The 18,271-nt window shown below is 39.7% G+C and overlaps 1 protein-coding gene across 2 annotated transcripts; it reads right to left on the bottom strand.

The window, feature by feature from the left end:
* Positions 1 to 487: 487 nt before the first annotated feature.
* On the bottom strand, positions 488 to 17,873 carry LOC117907952 (zinc finger CCCH domain-containing protein 6). 2 transcript variants are annotated; one of them, XM_034821640.1, is made up of 4 exons: positions 17,524 to 17,873; positions 2,143 to 2,361; positions 1,891 to 2,015; positions 488 to 1,802 (listed from the first exon to the last, which is right to left on the bottom strand). In XM_034821640.1, exons 1-4 carry the CDS (start codon positions 17,581 to 17,583, stop codon positions 833 to 835), a joined length of 1,374 nt encoding a protein of 457 aa, XP_034677531.1. In that variant the 5' UTR covers positions 17,584 to 17,873; the 3' UTR covers positions 488 to 832. The 2 variants fall into 2 exon arrangements, with proteins under 2 accessions (XP_034677531.1, XP_034677532.1); XM_034821641.1 differs by lacking the exon at positions 17,524 to 17,873 and adding an exon at positions 13,997 to 14,059.
* Positions 17,874 to 18,271: the final 398 nt, after the last annotated feature.

Below are 18,271 nucleotides of genomic sequence, written 5' to 3'. Positions count from 1 at the left end.
TATTCAACTAAAAGTAACCTATTAATATCATTTAATATAACTAAATTGAACATATTGATAACAAATTCTTTAGTTATGTTGGATGACGTTAATAGGTTACTTTTAGCTGAATAGAAAAAGTCAAATATTTTACATTTTTCTATTTAGTCAAAAAACAAATACCACCTATTCAATTATTAATATATATATATATATATATATATATATATATATATATATATATTCAATTTTTTTTGTAAGTTTTTCTCATTTTTGCATTTAATTTCCATTATTTCAAAAGTTAAACCTCATCATCAGTCCAGTCAATTTGTAAGAATGAAATCAACGAAAACTACTATTAATCAAAATGAACAAGAGAGTAGCTGGTGAATGGGGATGGTTGAAGCTAGCTCTTGTATAATTCTATAATTCTATTCCCAGACAATGATTTAATTTTGATGGGAAGGTAAAATGAAAGTTTTTCTTTAGAGAATGCAATAATAAAGTATCACAATAAGCAGTCTGCATATCTCCCAATCTTCTCCTTTAGGAGTAATCTCAGAGGCATGAAAGATATTATTAAACATTACACTCAACAGAAGCACAGTTCCAAAATGGAGGGGAAAATTTGAGAGCAATAGGTACTAAAATAAGAAAACAAAACCAATTGTAAATATATCGATGCTCTCATCCAGAACCTAAATATTCAAAGCAATGTTTCATGCAGGAAAACTAAATAAATAAAAATTGATTCTATTGGTGGTGAAACCAAGCCACAGAAGTATATTAGCCAGGCGAAAAGGTAGCAATAATTCCTCCCGAAAAATATACACGGAGAAACTAACTGCATTGACTATGTACCGGTGATCTCTCTATCCATTTTCATTCTCTTGGCATTTTGCACCTCCGGCATGCTGCTCACACGCTGCTGGAGAGACGCATCGTGCTGGTAGGAACAGTTGGCTCCATGCCGGCATCCCCTCGAACTGTGAAAATAGATGCAAGGTTTCATTATCTTGGGTTTTGAATCTCTTGGCTTTGGGTGTGTTACTACTGTCTCCGGATTCATCCCTAAAACATGGTGATTGGGTCGGTTTGCGAATTGAGAATGGGATTGGGACTGATCTTGGGGTTCTTGCCTTTCTCCTCCATGTTGCTGAATCAAGCTCTTATAATAGTTGATGTCCTTTGTTACAGGTCTCACAGGAGGTGAAGAGGAAGAAGGTCCAACCATAGATGGAGGTGGCCGTGGTGCAGGAACAGGTCCTGGCCCATTTGACTGGGAGTAGAATGGTCCACTTGGAATCGCAGCAGACAAGGGTATATTAGTTTCTACCCTACTGACATGACCAGGAGGTTGATCAGATAAAGCTATGGGTGGCAACCTTTGGTTGGGTACAGCCTGAGGGTTGGAGGATGAGGCTCCCTGATCTGTAACAATTCTCTCAATGATTTTTGGGTTGCTGAGAATTTTGATGAGCAAGTCATGGTCAATCAAATTTCCTTGCTCATTGCTTCTCATGACTGCAGTAAAGGCGGCAGAGGCAGCTGCAACAACATCAGGTTCTACACCAGGGACCATCCCAGCAGCTACATTTTCATTGGCTGGAGGATTTGGTATATTGGGTGCATTGCTCGAAGATGCAGATGGAATTCCAGGAGGCAGTAGCAGGGATTGTGAGCTCATTGGAATGTTAATTGGTGCCACTGTATCAGCTGACATTTCCAATGCAGCCTCTTCATCTTCAACGGGGACAATGGGGATGAGAAGAATTTTCTGATCATCATTGTCCATATCTTCTCCGTCAATTGAAACAGATGGGCTGTGTCAGGATAAAAAGATAATTCTCAGTTGAGGAATAACGAAGGAAACCCAGGAGATAATTTTGCAAATCAAAATAAGAATCAAACTTTGGAGGTATGGCTGATGGGCGTGGATAGACTGCTTCCAGCACTCTCATCTCCCGCTGCTTTTGAACCTCCACCTCATTGCTTTCTTCTCCGGCAACCACTTGCCAAGTGAAGTTCAACACAAACTGCACAAATTAGAGAAAAAGCCTGAATAAATTGCTAAAAACCTTTGAGGTGTGTCTCAAACAGGAGATCAAATGCTGCACTACAAGACAGCAGTCAAAATTGAAGTATTAGAAAATAACAAGTTACTTTGGGAGGACATCTCCATGTTATGAGAGGGATCTGGGACAACTTATTCTTCAACTGGTTTGCAGGATGAGCTCCTTCAAAGCCAGGCGGCAAGTTGTCATCGGAGCCCATTCCATTTGAATGCAGCAGCCATGATGTCTTTGCTTGGAGGTGATCTTGAGCACCCAATCCAACTTGTCCAACTTGAGAAGGAGAATCCTCTGATAGGAACAGCCTTACCTGTTTAAGGAGAAAGAATTAAACTGCTACGATGTGATAATCATGTTTGCAACAAGGAAATGATATCAAATGCCCAATCAAGTATTTAGAAAGTCCCTTTGGCAACTGTTGAAATAAGAGCTAGGCAATCCTGAGTTAATGATAATACAGATAAACTTATAAGCAGAATAAGGAGTCATTTTGTTTCAGCATTCTTTCATCCTAAATTGATATCATTTATAGCAATATAAGAAGTAAGGACTGCCCAAGTCAAGACCTTTTTTCAAAACCAATGATGCATTAACTGTATTATAGCATAACCATGGTCCAATTCTTCAAAACTACTACACTGCACCACACTACCTACCAGACATTAGCCCTGAACACAGAAACCTTGGTGGTACATGAGCCTCTTTTTTTTTTAAGTTTTTCTTTGAATAGGAAAATTAGGTCATATACTAACATGTGACTAACAAAACAGGGACAGCAACCTCGTATCACAGGAAATATAAAAGCAGTAGAAAAAGCCAAAGAAAAGACTGAAAAAGAACAAAAAGTACATCATAGACCTTAACCCCTTCCCATGCTATCAATAAAATTTATACAAGCCAAATTACCCCTAAAGGACCAACCTGTCAAAAAAGTTACCCCTAAAGGGCCCCTTTGCTCAAGCAAACAAAGATTTAAGCATAAAACCTTTCAAGACTAATCTGATAACTCCAAGGTCTTGAAAATCCTTTACTTACACTATGTTTGGATGCATCCAAACAAGCATAGAGGGGCCATCTTCTCAACCCCCTTTCTACTCTTGCCAACAAACTTCAGTGCCAACTAGTTATCTCTGACATAACAAGGCAAAGTACAACACACTCCAAACAGGGTAAATAAAATAGACAACGAACCACTTACATACCCATTCAATGAAGATATGATTAGCTGAGTCCTTTACTTGCAGAGCGAACACAGTTAAATGGTATTCTACATCTCATCACGAATTGATTTGCTATAAGATTTTTCTCCCACACCACTTTCCAAACAAAGGTACCAACCCTAAAAGGAGCAAAGGTAAGCCAGACCTCCTCATCCAAAGATTTTCAGATCTACTGATCACATCCCCCATGGACAACAGCAGGATAAATAAGCTTCAAAAAGGAATTCACCAAAGTAGCTGTATATCCTCTTATTTTTTTAGCCCATGTCACAAAAATAAATACAAACATATATATACTATTTATTACCCGTGCACAGAAACTATTACATTATAATTTCTCTAATATAACATTACATACAATAAAAATAAGATGTTGATCAAACCTTAGTAGAGATATGTCTCAAACAGAACAGTATTTAAGAGAAAAATCAACTTGTGGTATAATGGTTCCATATCAAACGTTAAGTGGCTATTTGCACAACAGTACCATTGTTTCTTGTGTCTGTATGAGTTTTTATACTTTAAATATAACCAAAATTGAACATAGTAAGATCAGAGAATCTTTTTTTTTGATAAGTAAGAAAAGGTATTGTATTAATAAGAGGCGCTAAAAAAGTGGCCCAAGATGTACAAATAAAAGAAACTTAGCCCCTTACAGCTGTACCCAAAAACAGACCAAGACAAAAATGTACAAAAAAAACCTCTCTCAACAGGAACCCACCCAATCAATGAATCTATTAACGTCGTAGGACCATCTTTTATAAACAGTTTGGTCTACGACCAAAGTGAAAAAACAAAAAAGGCTTTTAGCCTTTGCAGGGATAGCATCCCATCATCAAAAGCAATGCTATTTCTAACCTTCCAAACTGACCAAAACAAGCACAAGGGGGCCACTTTCCACACTGTTCTGCGCTTTTTGCCTACCCAAGCACCATCCCATCTCACAAGGGACTCCCTAACCGAGGAAGGAAACACCCAACACACACCAAACAAGGTAAAAAACAGATTCCACACCTCCCTCGTCTCTTCGCAATGGAGAAGAAGATGGTCAATAGACTCCTCATAATCTTGGCATAAAAAACATCTATTTGATAAAGCCCAACCCTTCTTCTAAATTTGGTTTAAAGTTAGAACTTTTCCCCAAGATGCTTCCCACGCAAAGAAACTTATTTTTGGCTGCACCCAATGGTTCCAAATTATCTTCACTAGAAATCACACTGGAAAATCCGGCTTTAATACTTTGTAAAGGGACTTAACTGAGAAATTACCATCGTTGGACATTGACCACCTCACCCTATCCTCCTCATCCAACATCACTCTTTCCTCGCACAAACACCCCAACAGGTCCTCCACCTCATCCAGCTCCCAATCATTGAAACGCCTAGTAAACCAAGGATTCCAACTCCCCTCCAAATCCCCGCTTGCTGAACCAGCCCATAAATCACTCGCTCGAGCCTCTTTGTCTGCATTCAACGCATATAAGGAAGGGAAGGAGTCGCATAATGGTGAGTTTCTGCACCACTTATCCTTCCAAAAGCTCATCCTTTGGTCATTTCCCACCACAAAAGAAAATCTAGAGCTAACAAGATGGTCAAAATTCCTTATTGCTTTCCAAACCCTACTCCATGTCCCTCCCTAGCCTCACGGGTAAGCCACCCACCTCGATCCTCCCCATACTTCCCCCTTATAACCTGGTTCCAAAAAATCTCTCTTTCATTTGCAAAACGCCACGTCCATTTGCCAAGGAGAGCCTTGTTGAGCAAAGCAAGGCTCTTAACTCCCAACCCCCCTTTACTTTTATCTAAGCAAACAGTTGACCACCTCACTAAATGAGCTTTTCACTCCAGAGCCCCACCTCCCCACAAAAAGTCCCTTTGAATCCTCTCTAGTCTCATTCTAACCACTCTTGCTAGATGGAGAATGGACATAAAGTAAATAGGGAGGCTAGACAAAGAGCTACACCTTGGCCAACCACTTGTACAGCCCCCCTACCAAGTTTATTGGTCTAAAATCCCTCAAATCCTCTGCCCCCACTCTTTTCAGAATCAACACTAGAAAACTGGCTTTCAAACTCTGCACAAAACAACCCGATTCGTGGAATTCCCTAAACAAATTCATCACCTCACTCTTCACAAACTCCCACGAAAATTGCTAGAAGGCCATGGAGAACCCATCTGGACTTGGAGTCTTATCCCCACTAAAGCTTGAGAGAGCCCCAAACATCTCTTCTTCCAAAAACTAGTAAGATCAAAGAATCTTGATCATCAAAGTTGAGGCATAAGCTAAAACAATATTTTGTGTGGAAAAAGAAAATTTTTCTCAATAACTTATATTTTTATTTTTATTTTTTGGGTGGGGTGACAAAGTGTTAGAAGGAAGGAATGGGAGTGTGCATCCTATTTGTGATAGGGAACAAGGTTTAAGATACCATTTAAAGACTTTTAAGATAAGGGAAAAGATTGGTTCCAATGCCCAAACTTCAATTTGAGAAACCAATGATAATTTAAGTTCCCTTTTGAGTCTTTTATTATGTTTTATTTCGTGGTTTACTTACTTTTTGTCAAGTTTTTATTTCTTTTTGTCTTCTTATTATACGAGGCAAGTTTCCATTTTTAAGTTGTAAACTAATATTCTTTTCCTGTATATCTTTTCCTATTCTTACAAGGATAAGAAATTAGGAAAATTGTCCTAATCCATAAGAGTTCAGTATAACTATATCATTTTCCAAAGTCGAGAGCAGAACTTTAATAAAAGTCCTCAGCATCTATTACGCTTCCTTTGGGGGTACAATTGCTTATGAAACCTAAGTGCGATTGCTAGGAACCTTGAGATTACCAACAATTCTTCTCTTCCTCTCTCTTTTCTTAATCCTCTCTAATAGTTCATCTCATATCTTAACTCAAGGAGCTTCTATAGTAATAGAAATCTAAAGATCCAGCATCGGATTTGGTATCAGATCCTAAAATAGCATTATGATGTCTACAAGGGGTGAAATTTTAGGGGAACTACAAGTTGCTAGTCCTTACAATACTTTTTTTTTTTTTTTTATAGATAAGCACAAATATATTAAGGGGCAAAAAGCCACAAAGCATACAAAGAGTATACATAGCAGTCTAAAACAAGAACGCAAAAAACAAGCAACCTCACCAACCCTTAAGTGGCCACTAGCCACTCCAAAAAGCCTAAGAGCAAAGAGGACTCCTCTCCAATGTACACCCTAGCCCAACTCCACAAATTACATACAAAAGAACTTTTGAGTTTCTGTATAACTAAAGAACCCCCCCTAAAAGCTAATCTATTCATTTCCTTCCAAACCGTCCAAAAAATACACAACGGGATGGAATTCCAGATCTTTTTTCTTCTTTTCCCCACAAAAGGGCCCCTCCAACTAAATAACACCTCTTTAACTAACTCTGGGAACACCCACTGAACCCCAAAAGGGCAAGGACGATCTCCTAGACGACCCTTACCACTATACAGTATAAAAGAATGTGATTTACATTTTCCTCTTCACAACCACACAAAAAACAGAGATTAGGGAGCTACCACCCCCGTTTTTGAAGCCTATCCAAAGTGAGAATCTTCCCTCACATGGCTTCCCAAGCAAAAAAAGCAACTTTGGTTGGGACCTTATCCACCCAAATGCATTTATTCGGGAAGGCGCAGGCATTGGGGACAACCAGCAAATTATAAGCATCCTTAACCTCAAAAATGCCATGACCCCCTCCTTTCCAAAACACTGCGTCCTCCTCTAAAGATATCCTAAAGTCCCTCAACATATTAAGCAAGTCTCTTATCAAGTCTAGCTCCCAATCATTAAAATCTCCAGAAAATCTGAGATTCCAACCTCCTTGACCAAGGCTTGAGTCCCACACTTCATTGACCGTTGCATTCCTATGGACCTCCAAGGCAAATAACTAGGGGAAATTTTGGGACAACGCCGCATTGCCACACCACTGATCAGTCCAGAATTTAACTCTAGTCCCCTTCCCCGCCTTAAACTTTATGCTATCCCAGCACCAATTTGCCTTCTTCATAATCTCCTTCCAAACCCTCACTCCAAACGTCCCGCGAGCTTCCTTAGTTCTCCACCCAAAGCCCTCTTGACCATATTTCACCCCGATCACCCTCTTCCAAAGATTGTCCTTTTCAAAGGCAAATCTCTAGATCCATTTTCCTAGCAAGGCTTTGTTCAAGAGATCAATCTTCCGTATGCCTAGACCACCCTTCTCCTTTTGAGTGCACACCACCTCCCAATTAATTAAGTGGACTTTCCTCTCCAAGCTTCCCCCTCCCCAAAGAAAGTCTCTTTGTAATTTTTCAAGCCTTTTTGCAACAATCTTGGGCATTCGAAAGAGGGACAGATGGTAAATAGGCATGCTGGCCAGTGTGCTCTTAATGAGGGTGATACGCCCGCCCTTAGATATATATTGTCTTTTCTACTGGGCTAATCTTCTCCTCATTCTCCCTTCCACCCCATTCCACATAGAAATAGCTTTGTGATGGGCTCCAAGGGGCAGCCCCAAGTAAACAGTGGGCAGAGACCCCACTCTACACCCTAGCTCCACTACCATTTCCTCAATCTCTTCAACCTCACCAACCGGAATTAAAACACTCTTAGCTAGGTTAATTCTTAGATCGAAAGACGCCTCAAACCAAGGCAAAATCTAGCTTAAAGCGGTTAGTTGCTCTTTCCTAGCTTCGCAGAAAATGATTGTATCGTCAGCAAAAAGAAGGTGGGAGACAATCATCTCCACTCCCTCTCTCCCCCGAAGTCTGTAGCCTGACAAGAAGCCCCCATCAACAGCCCTTCTTATTAGAGTGCTTAGCACTTCCATACTCAAGACGAAGAGATAAGGAGAAAGAGGATCTCCTTGCCGCAACCCCTTGGTGTTCGAGAAGAAGCCTATAGGCACCCCATTGACCAGGACATAAAATTTGGCAGTTGAGATACACCACCAAATCCACTCCATCCACTGAGACCCAAAGCCCATTTTAAGTAAAACCTTCATGAGAAAATTCCAGTTGATGCTGTCATAGGCTTTTTTTATGTCCAATTTGCAAATCAACCCTTTCTCTTTTCGTTTATGCCAAAAGTCAATCACCTCATTAGCTATAAGCGAAGCATCCAAAATCTATCTGCCCCTCACAAAGGCATTTTGATCCACAGAAACCACCTTTTCTAAAACCTTCTTCAGCCTATTCGCCAGCACCTTAGCCAAAAGCTTGTATAATCCCCCTAACAGGCTGATTGGCCGAAAATCCCCCAGGTCTTCAGCACCACCTTTCTTAGGGATGAGGACCAAGAAGGTAGTATTAAGGTTTTTGGCAAAAGATCTTTGATCATAAAACTCCTTAAACAAATCCACAATCTCCTCCTTCACAAAATCCCAACAAGCTTGCCAAAAGGCCACTATGAACCCATCCAGACCTAGAGCTTTATCACCATTCATTTCCATCAGGGCAGAGTGAATTTCCTCCTCAGTGAAAGGCAGCTCCAAGACTTTAGCTTCACGGGAGTTAAGGCGATTGAGGTGTAGCCCCTCAATATCAGCTCTCCAACCTGGCTCTTCTGAGAGCAAATGCTGAAAAGCATTCACAATCCTCTCTCTCACCTCATGTTCCTCAGTCATCCACACCCCATTAATCTTAATTCTATCAAGGGAATTATTTCTTCGGTGGGCATTTGCCATCTGGTGAAAGAAGCATGTGTTCCTATCCCCTTCCTTTGGCCACAGCTCCCTTGACAGCTGTCTCCAGTGGATTTCTTCCATTAAAACCCACTTTTTAAAGGATTCCTTAACTTCTTTTTTTAGCTCTGTTTCTCCTTCAGAAAGGCTTCTCTCACTTTCCACCCCATCCCAGTACTCAACTTGTTGAAGAGTTGAGTTTTTATTAACTTCCAGCCTTCCAAACACCTCCCTATTCCAAACTTTGATTTTATACTTCAACTCCTTCATTTTAGTGGCTAGTCTGAAACTAACCCTCCCTCTCACCTCAAACCCCTGCCACCATCCCCGAAGAAGGTCCTTAAAACCATCAACTTTAAGCCACATATTTTCAAACCTAAATGGGGAAGGGTCCCGCCTTAACCCACCACCCATCAGCAAGATGGGAAAGTGATCTGAGGTAGGTCTGGCAACCTGCTTTGGACGACCCCACTCAAATGATCAAGCCAGTTCTGGGTCACTAGGAACCTATCCAGTCTAGCCCAAGCCTGATTATTCTATCCCCACTCCAGGTAAGCGCACCCCCTTGCAAAGGAAGATCAAGAAGCTCTAACTCGTCAACAATCTGGGCGAACCTTCTCATTGCACCAGTTAGCCTTCCCTGACTACTCCTTTCCCTTTGGGAGAGAATGACATTGATGTCACCCCCTAAACACCATGGATCATCCCAAATGCCTCTGATCGCCCTTAGCTCCTACATACAATCCCTATCCTCTCTAGAGAACGGCCTGTACACACTAGTAAAAATCCAAACTAGCCCATTTTCCACATTCCTGAGCCTACAGGAAATTGAGAAGTTTCCCACCTCCATCTCAAGCACCTCCAGGGTCCTTTTATCCCAACAAATCAATAACCCTCCCGCAGAGCCATAGGCATCCAGGGCACCCCAGTCTAGAAACCTACCAGTGCCCAAGCTTCTCACCAACCCCTCTGACATTGCCTGAATTTTGGTCTCCTGGAGGCAGAACAAATCCACCCTCTGACTTCTAATCACGGCCTTAATCACCTTTCTTTTGGAACTGTCGTTAGCTCCACGAACATTCCAGCTCAAGAGTCTTAGCTTCATTTAACTTCCATGACCTAACACCCTCTTCCTTGCATTCCACATTTCTACTTTTTCCCCCCCTCGTAGTTAATGGAGCACTCCAATCTTTTCAATTCCCTTTCGAACTTAGATTTCTCCAAAAGAGTTTTGTTGTGGACTCTTTCGGATTTTAACCAAAAAATCCAAAATGTCTTTCTCCAATCCTTTTGTTGGAAACCCCAAGAACTTACTAAACCTAGCCATATCACTTTCCTCCCAACTAACCTCCTCCCAGCCCTTTACTTCTCGTGGCATAGTTTGAACTAAGCACAATTCCTTTCCACATTCTTCATTGATGCCATTGTTAACCTCCATCAGTTCCCAGCGATTAACAGTCTCATCTTCTATAGGCCCCGAAGCAAAGAGCATGCGTAACGGGGTTTCCCCTTGGATTGTCTCCCTACCGTCCCCAGAATAGTCGTAATACTCCCCCAATGGAGTCCAAGCGGAAAAAAAAGAAGGACAAGAGGAGAACCCAGAAGCCAACAATCCACAAGGGTTAAGAGCACTCCCATACCTCGACGCTTCCTCAATCGCAAGGTCAGTCTTCGATCTCTCCTCAGATTGGAGTTCTTCCTCAATTTGCTTCTTTAGGCCATCCTTCACCCAAAAATGAGAGATTTCAACGTCTGGACCCCTCAAAAGACTTGGGCCAAACCACACCGAGGGAAAGGCCACACCAATGTGGGCTCTGTTCCCCTCCAAAGACTAGGATGGGCCTCGGCAATCGTCCAGCCTAGCTGGCCCAGGCGCCACGAAGGCCTCCATAGCCTTGACCCACCTAAGGTCCTCCAAAGACGTCGACCCAGCCTCAATTGAAGAGGAGAAGACTGGTCTAGCCCAACGGGTCTAGAGCCCAGATTAGAGCTCCGTGGGTCCTCAGAAAGGCCTGGCTTAAAGGGCCCACCCAGAAGCTGCAAACCTCCATGGGGCCCAACCGACGACCCAATAATGAACCAAAGGGCGCCCCGACCCACTCGTCTGCCCCCGCGTCCCATCAGCAAACTCCAACTGGGTCTTGAGCCTTGCGTCGTCATCCTCTTCCAACACGTGCTTGCCCGCGCGTGCAAAGACCTCACCCTCAACCTCTCCTTCTGCTATGATTTTCTTCTCACTCTTTTTTGTCGACAACGATCTCATTACCGGCCTAACCTCCCACCACAGGGTTAACGAATAGCACACCCCTTCGACCCAAATTTCCACCACATTAGGAATCTCCTCGTCGTTTAGCTTCACCAGAATCCTAGCCCACTGCAACTCCTCCAGCTTCTCCGTTTGAGAATCGATAGCTAAGAAACCCCCACACTCCTCCCCTACCCTTCTAAGGATGGCCCGATCCCATAAAGAAACGGGTAAGCCCACGATTCTCACCAATGCCTCACTCTTTTTCTCCCCTTCCATCAGACACCCCGTCTCAGGGCTCCATTTCTCCAGTCGCAGAAAAAACCCCCTAACCAAAATTCTTCCAAGGTTTAGAGCTTTCTCAGCTTCTGCCAACAGCTCAAATTCCAGCAAAACCTTACCCCTTTCCAACTTAGCTAGTCTTAAGTTGTCGTTCAACCCCCAAAATTTTTGTCATTTGGGTCCCCCAACTTCTCAAGTCATCCCCCCTCACTAATTTGGGGTCCCAAGATCCAACAAGACAGTGAGCCAACTTATTTAAATTTCGGCTTAGGTCCTTTTTGCTGACTTCCACCCTAGCCACTGTTCTGCCTTTGCGCCTTGGCAACTACCTCCGCAAAGGTTTTCCCCAAAATGGGCTTCGACGGCATCGTCTTGTCCTTTTGACTCTCCTTCCTTTCAGTAGCAACACCCAAGCACCGAAGCGTCTCCGCCATTGAAGCCCAGCCCCCTTTTACTCCTCTTTCATTGGGGATAAAGATACTAAACCTTTTCTTCTCCAGATCCACAACGCCCAGACGGAGGAAGCATCCCCCCTTGTTTTCATCGCGCACCAACAAATAGAACCTCCCTTTTTCCTTCCAATTTCTTTCCCATTTTCCAGTTCGCGTGTCCTTAATGCAAAGAACCAAACATTCCATAAAGATCCCTAGGCTCTCCGGTCCCAGCTTAATTCACGAAGAAACCCCTCTTTTCCTCTCCACAATAGTGGCTTGCACTTTGCCCTTCTTCTTTTCTACCTCGATCTCAAAGGTCTTCGACTCCACTCCGAAGCTGCTCTTCCTCAAGCTTTTCCGAGACTCCAAGTGGACATTGCTTACTACACCCTCACTCGCACACAGATTCACTTGCTCTCCTCCATCACTCTCGCTCTCTCTCTCTCCAGCCCTCTCTCTCTCGCTCTCCTCCATTTTCCCTCAGCTCCTCCTATCCCTAAATATTCTTACAAAAGTTGCTAGTCCTTACAATACTTGGGGATTCATTCACTAATGTTTCCAAACCAGCAAATAGTGGCACGAAGAATAAGAAAGCACAATGTTGGGGAGGATGTGGGGCAAGGGGTAGGCTCAAATCTGCCTCCTAGGACTAATCCAAGGGCAATACATCATCTTTAAAGGCCTTAAACTACCCTCTTGTATATGGAAAATGATGTAATGGTGATATTATACAAGATGTAATGGTGATATTACGAAGAAAGCACATATAAGTATAAAATTTTGTTGGCAAAATTAATCTACAAGCCTTATAAAATCAGCTGGCTACTTTTAAGTGGTACTTTGATTGGTATGATATGAAAGGCTTGTTTGATTTGCTATTATGAAACTTATTGAACAAATTTAGATGGCAGACAGGTGTGGAGCATGATCCTACAATTTCAGGCCAACCACCAATTTTTCATTGCAATGAGATGAAACACCAGTTGAAGTGCAAAGATCTACCTTCTGACTACCAAGATATGTTTATGAAAAATTGACTACTCTTAAGCAAGGAGGCATGACAGTGATTGGGTATATAAGCTGGTTTAAGGAGTTAAAAATTCGAAAGTTGAAGATCCACAACAAATTCTTTCCCAATTTAAAACTTGATTGAGTGATGAAATTTCCAACCAAATGGTGTAACACATCATCTCTATGACATTGATGAAGCATCCCAATTGGCTTCGAAAATAGGAAAAAATCCAAAACCCTTAACCAGAAGGCTTTCTCCCCAGGCTAGGGAGACAACTACAAGAAAATATAAGGAAAATGGGAAAGCATCAAGAACAGCCACAATGTAGGCTGATTTTAAAGTTAATAATGCTGATAAATCAAAAAAGAAAGCAGGGGAGAGCATCAAGAACTCCCATGCGTAATGATCCATATGATAAATAGAAAAGACTATTAGAAAGTGACAGAACATTAAGACAATGCTGCCTTTACCATTACTGCAAATAATTTAAAAAACCAAATGAAATGCAATTATTTTAAACAAATTATGCTTGGTTCCTATATTAGTCTCATCTTCATACTTCTGCTCCAGGGAGATAAATCTCCAAGAAACTATGTTCTACTGATGAGAAAGAGAAATCATTCTATATCAGTTATTATAAAACTAGTTACAAAATAATGGGAAAAAAAAAAAGCATCATTAATACAAATAATAATTAACAAAAACACGTGTTTTTCCTGTCTTAAATAAAATAAAATAAAATAAAAAATGAAAAACTTTTTTATTGATGACATGTGGCAGAATTGGGGCTTCAATGTACTTTGCTTTAGTTCTGTGCGCCTGATTGTTTTTGCCTGTGTCCTTCACATCCTACAACAATAATTATTCTCATCGATACCACAAACAACATCAACTATAACACAAACTTTTTTCTTGTCCCTTAACAAAAAACAGCAACGGGTTACAACTCCATGCCACCCCTGAGGCCTGGCTTAAACAGCTAGGGGTAGGGATGGGAATTAGGGGGGTTCTGGTTCAGTTTCATGTTTAAAAGGGAAATGACAAAAGACAAAAGAAGTTCACCTAAACAAATGCTACTGCTTCTTACAAGAACCCCCTGCTAGAAGCACTTCATCCAGAGAGATCCTATCAGATTGGGATTTGGGACAATGAAGTCAACCATCCATTGTTAAAACTACATAGCTAGCATGAAGTACGAAAAACCTGAGCAATTTAGTAAAGTGCAAATACAGAACATGGAACTCCACTTCTTGGCTACTATTTTGTTCATGAACCTACTTGAAGCACTTTTTAATGAAACGCCACATCAAATAGCAACAACAACAATAGCCAGTATGGACTACCACAATAATTTTTAAGTGCAAAATGTAGGAGGAGGCCGACTTCTTGATGCATGCACAAGAAACAAAGAAGTTGTATAGCAGTCAAGCAAACCAACACTGCAAAACTACTGAAGTTCACTATCTCTCACTGACAAGTTAACAACACCATCCCAACATTCAACAAGGCTGGAGAGAGAGAAAAGGTGTTCATATGAAAGTTCCTAACAGTTCCATATGAGTTGCTTCCATGACATACCCATGCAAACACTTATGATGTCCAGATTGCAATTGAAACTGTCTTCAATGAATTTCAGAAATATATATTCTCCCTTTATATTCTATTGGAGTTCACAAATGGTTGTACAGAACACAAGCATGCTTCAATAATTCATGAAAATTAATAGACTATAGTTACAAATGTTACAGGATTTCTGCACTGAGACAGAAGATGAATAATCTAGCACCTTAATTTAAGCATATAACCATACAAACATTTAGATTCATTAAGTGACTTGGAAAAAGGAAGTCCATTCAGAAGAGATGGCGAGAAGAATTCAAAACTCCTAAACTTGAGATTTAGTTTATGAAAATCCTTTTCCACTCAACACCATTCTAAAAGCTTAATCAAAATGAAAATAGCAGGTATATGAGTTCATCAGAATTTGTCTCAATTTTGACACCCCAAGAATTATGGTGGCATCACGAGGATTTACTAACAAGTGATCTAAGGCTAATCTAATTTTAATTCCATGTGAGAACTTCAATAATGTGACTAATTTCTTTGTAGCCTAGATCTTCCTTCAGATGTACACCCTATAAATGGATCCCTTTTAGTACAACCCAAACTGCCTACCATCCTAAGTTTGCCAAATTAAAATTTTACAATTTGAACTTACAAGAAACAGAGAACATTTTTTAGCTCTTTTTTTTCTAATGACATACATCAAATGAATGACAAAGAGGGCATGGCCCATGCTATATTCCCATGACTGCAAAAAGAGAGAACTTGAAACCTTTGATGAATTTTTTCCTGCATATTCACTTATAAATATGTCACAACTTTGTCCTATATATTCTCCTATGTAAGCAGCAATCACTTAAGTTTTTATCAGTCATTTGAACCTTTGAGTGAGACCTTCTTATAACCATTTTCAATGATAAAAAATCCATGGCATCATTTTGTACAACATTATAATCACCTGTTTTTTCCATCATCCTTCTAGTACTTAAGTTTTAACAGCTAATCATTTGGACGTACTCCTACTTTCTATTTTTTAAACTAGAAAGTAATAGTAACTTCTACAAAAAAATCTAGGAACATTTAGAGATTTACCTTAAAGAATCAAAATTTTAAATTATTTTTTTAAATAGAGGAATTAAAAAATAAAATTACTACTTCAAATTTTAAAAAATTTTGAAGGTGATTTTTAAGAACATAAGGTAAGTTCATACTTTTCTATAAGAGTTCTTATACTTTATATAGGAGTTACTACTATTTTTTATTTTTAAAAGAAAAAATAGGAAGTGAATCCAAACAAAACCTAAATTATACACTTTTCTATGTTTCAAATCTCGCATAAAAAAATATTATATATTAGTTACATCAAAATAGCCCATCACTTTCAATATCACCACCATCTTTATGAACATTCCTCTGTTAATGTTTTATTACAACAATTGAAGAACCATTAGGCATTTCTTACTCGATAGTTTCTTGTTTCCAATGGTTTTCAAGCCTGCTTGCTGAAAAACAACTCTGGATAGCAAAGAGAAAACTTGCATGAGCTCATGCCATGTTTGGTTCTAAGAAAGTATTAAGGAAAGGAAAAAATTCTAAGGGAAATTATTTTATCACAGTTGGTTTTACCATGTAAAATACAAAAGAAAATCAAATATAATTAACATTAGTTTGAAATATGCATTTTCAAATCATTTAATCTTGATATAGAAGAGTTAAAATAGGTGAAATGAATATGAAGTATCATATAAAAATAATTTATTGACTTTAAATCTATCTATTATTTTTCTTCACTTTTTCTCTCCTTCTGCTTTTCCTCTCTATTTCTTTCTCTCAAATTTTCCAGGAACCAAACATAACCTTAGTGTGTGGTGGAGAATATCTTTGCTTTAGCTTCATCCAGCTGATTTAGTTGGTCCAGTCTATGCCAGAATCATATCTTTTAACTAATCAATCAACACATTGTTAATTCTCAATAAGCTTCACACTTCTAATCGAATCAAAGGAAGAAGAAGGGGGGCCATCTTCTTCATTATATTTGAAAGCCGATGGATGAATCTGTGGACAGGAAATAGAACTTTAAAATCTTATAACAAGTTGGGGTTAAAGTGGTTAACCTAAGGTTGAATTTCACTCTCTTGTTTTTCTCATTATCTTCTCAACAACCAAGTAGAGATGGTGGTAATTAATACAAAGTTACCCAACATAGTCAGATCTAAGAAATCTCATCAGGTAGTTTGCCAACTTAGTTATTACCCATAAAAAATGGCAATATCAACTTATTAATTTACACTAATGCTTTGGTGAAGAAAAAAGATTTTAATTTCAAATTTATGGAATTCTTATCTCAATCCAGTGTACAATATTTAAGTTGTTATACTGAGGATGAAATGACAGGTGATTTTAGGAGTTAGAGAGTTATACTACTTTCATTTTTTATTTTGGATTTCTAAAGACTAACATATGCACTTGAATGTAATTGAATCTTTCAGTTTCCATTTTCCAGTACCATACAGAATTGCCGAGTTTATCTTCAGTGAACCTATTCCTATTATAATCAGAAAATCTAATTTGATTAAGAAAACCTTTATGATATATTCAAAATGTTTGAATTTAGTAGAAATAAAGGAACACATCAAATTTCCCAAAAAATTATTAAGGCTATGTAAGATCAAGCATTAAAGGTCTCAAACAATAACCAGATAAACAAAAGTAAATAAAAGGGATGTATGGTTCATGGAATAGACAAACCCCACCCAATAAACAGCACATCTATTAGGGTTAGGGATTTGAATTGTTCCTCTGAGTGATAAGCAAATTTCTATAAAATCCCACAAAGGTAGGAAAATGACACGCAAAAAACCCACCAATAAACAGCCCATCAATTAGGGTTAGGGTTTTGAATTATTTGTCTGACTTAGAAACTAATCTCTTCAACATTTTTAATCTTTTACTATGAAACCAAACAGGTATTCGTAAATAAAAAATGCAATAAACCAATGACTCTCCATTAACACATTACGTTTTACCTGACAAAGATTAACATCTGAAGGCCAAGAAACCCTTTTCGATTTCTGCAATCCCCGCATATTAACAGATCACAATTTTCTCAACTTTTTTTTTATCCGTCTCTGCTTCGATTCGATTCTCAAATATGTAAATAAGTTAATAGTGATGGATTTAGAACCGATTGTCTAGAATCGAATTCGAAACCCTACTCTAACAGTGCCGATCTCTTCACCAACTTACCCTTCTCAAAACCCTAATTTTACGAATTGAACACGATCGAACTGCACAGAGGCAGAGATCTCTTGACGAGACGGAATCTAGGAAACCCTAGATCCTCTGGTTTTGCTTCGGCGTTCTCATAAATATTTCGCCCTTTCTTTCATTTTATCCTTACTGCATCGTGTGGACGAGTACATGAGACGCGCGGTTCCGTGGCGCGTGCCAGATTAAAGTTTCGAGGGTTGCTGTGGATGCGCGTAGTGGAGTCTTTTACCTGCTTGCGCCTAAGACTGGACCGCAGTCTTCGAAATGAACGATGAAAGGACGCCACGTGATGAAGGGGCCAAGCCGGTCAACAACTATTACGTTCATTTTTCTGTCAGTTACCTTTTCGCCACGTCGTTTTGCTGCGTTTTGAGCCTGAAAAGCCTTTTCCAAATTCAATTCCCCACTCCAATGTTTTTAGAATAATTTTAAATCATTTATTTCACTCATGAAATGCTTACGTGTAATTTAGAAATTACCTCCTATCTAAATATAATTATTTTT

Source organism: Vitis riparia, chromosome 18 (assembly GCF_004353265.1).
Source record: "Vitis riparia cultivar Riparia Gloire de Montpellier isolate 1030 chromosome 18, EGFV_Vit.rip_1.0, whole genome shotgun sequence".
Classification (NCBI taxonomy): domain Eukaryota; kingdom Viridiplantae; phylum Streptophyta; class Magnoliopsida; order Vitales; family Vitaceae; genus Vitis; species Vitis riparia.
The sequence above is the reverse complement of the archived record's forward strand: the minus strand, read 5'-3'. Positions and strand labels throughout refer to the sequence as shown.

Coding starts and splice junctions, on each gene's coding strand:
- LOC117907952 (XM_034821640.1), bottom strand. CDS start 17,583: ATGCGGGGATTGCAGAAATCGAAAAGGGTTTCTTGGCCTTCAGATGTT. Junction 2,362..17,523: donor CAGATGTTAATCTTTGTCAG/GTAAAACGTAAT, acceptor CTCCTTAAACAG/GTAAGGCTGTTCCTATCAGA. Junction 2,016..2,142: donor CATGGAGATGTCCTCCCAAA/GTAACTTGTTAT, acceptor TAATTTGTGCAG/TTTGTGTTGAACTTCACTTG.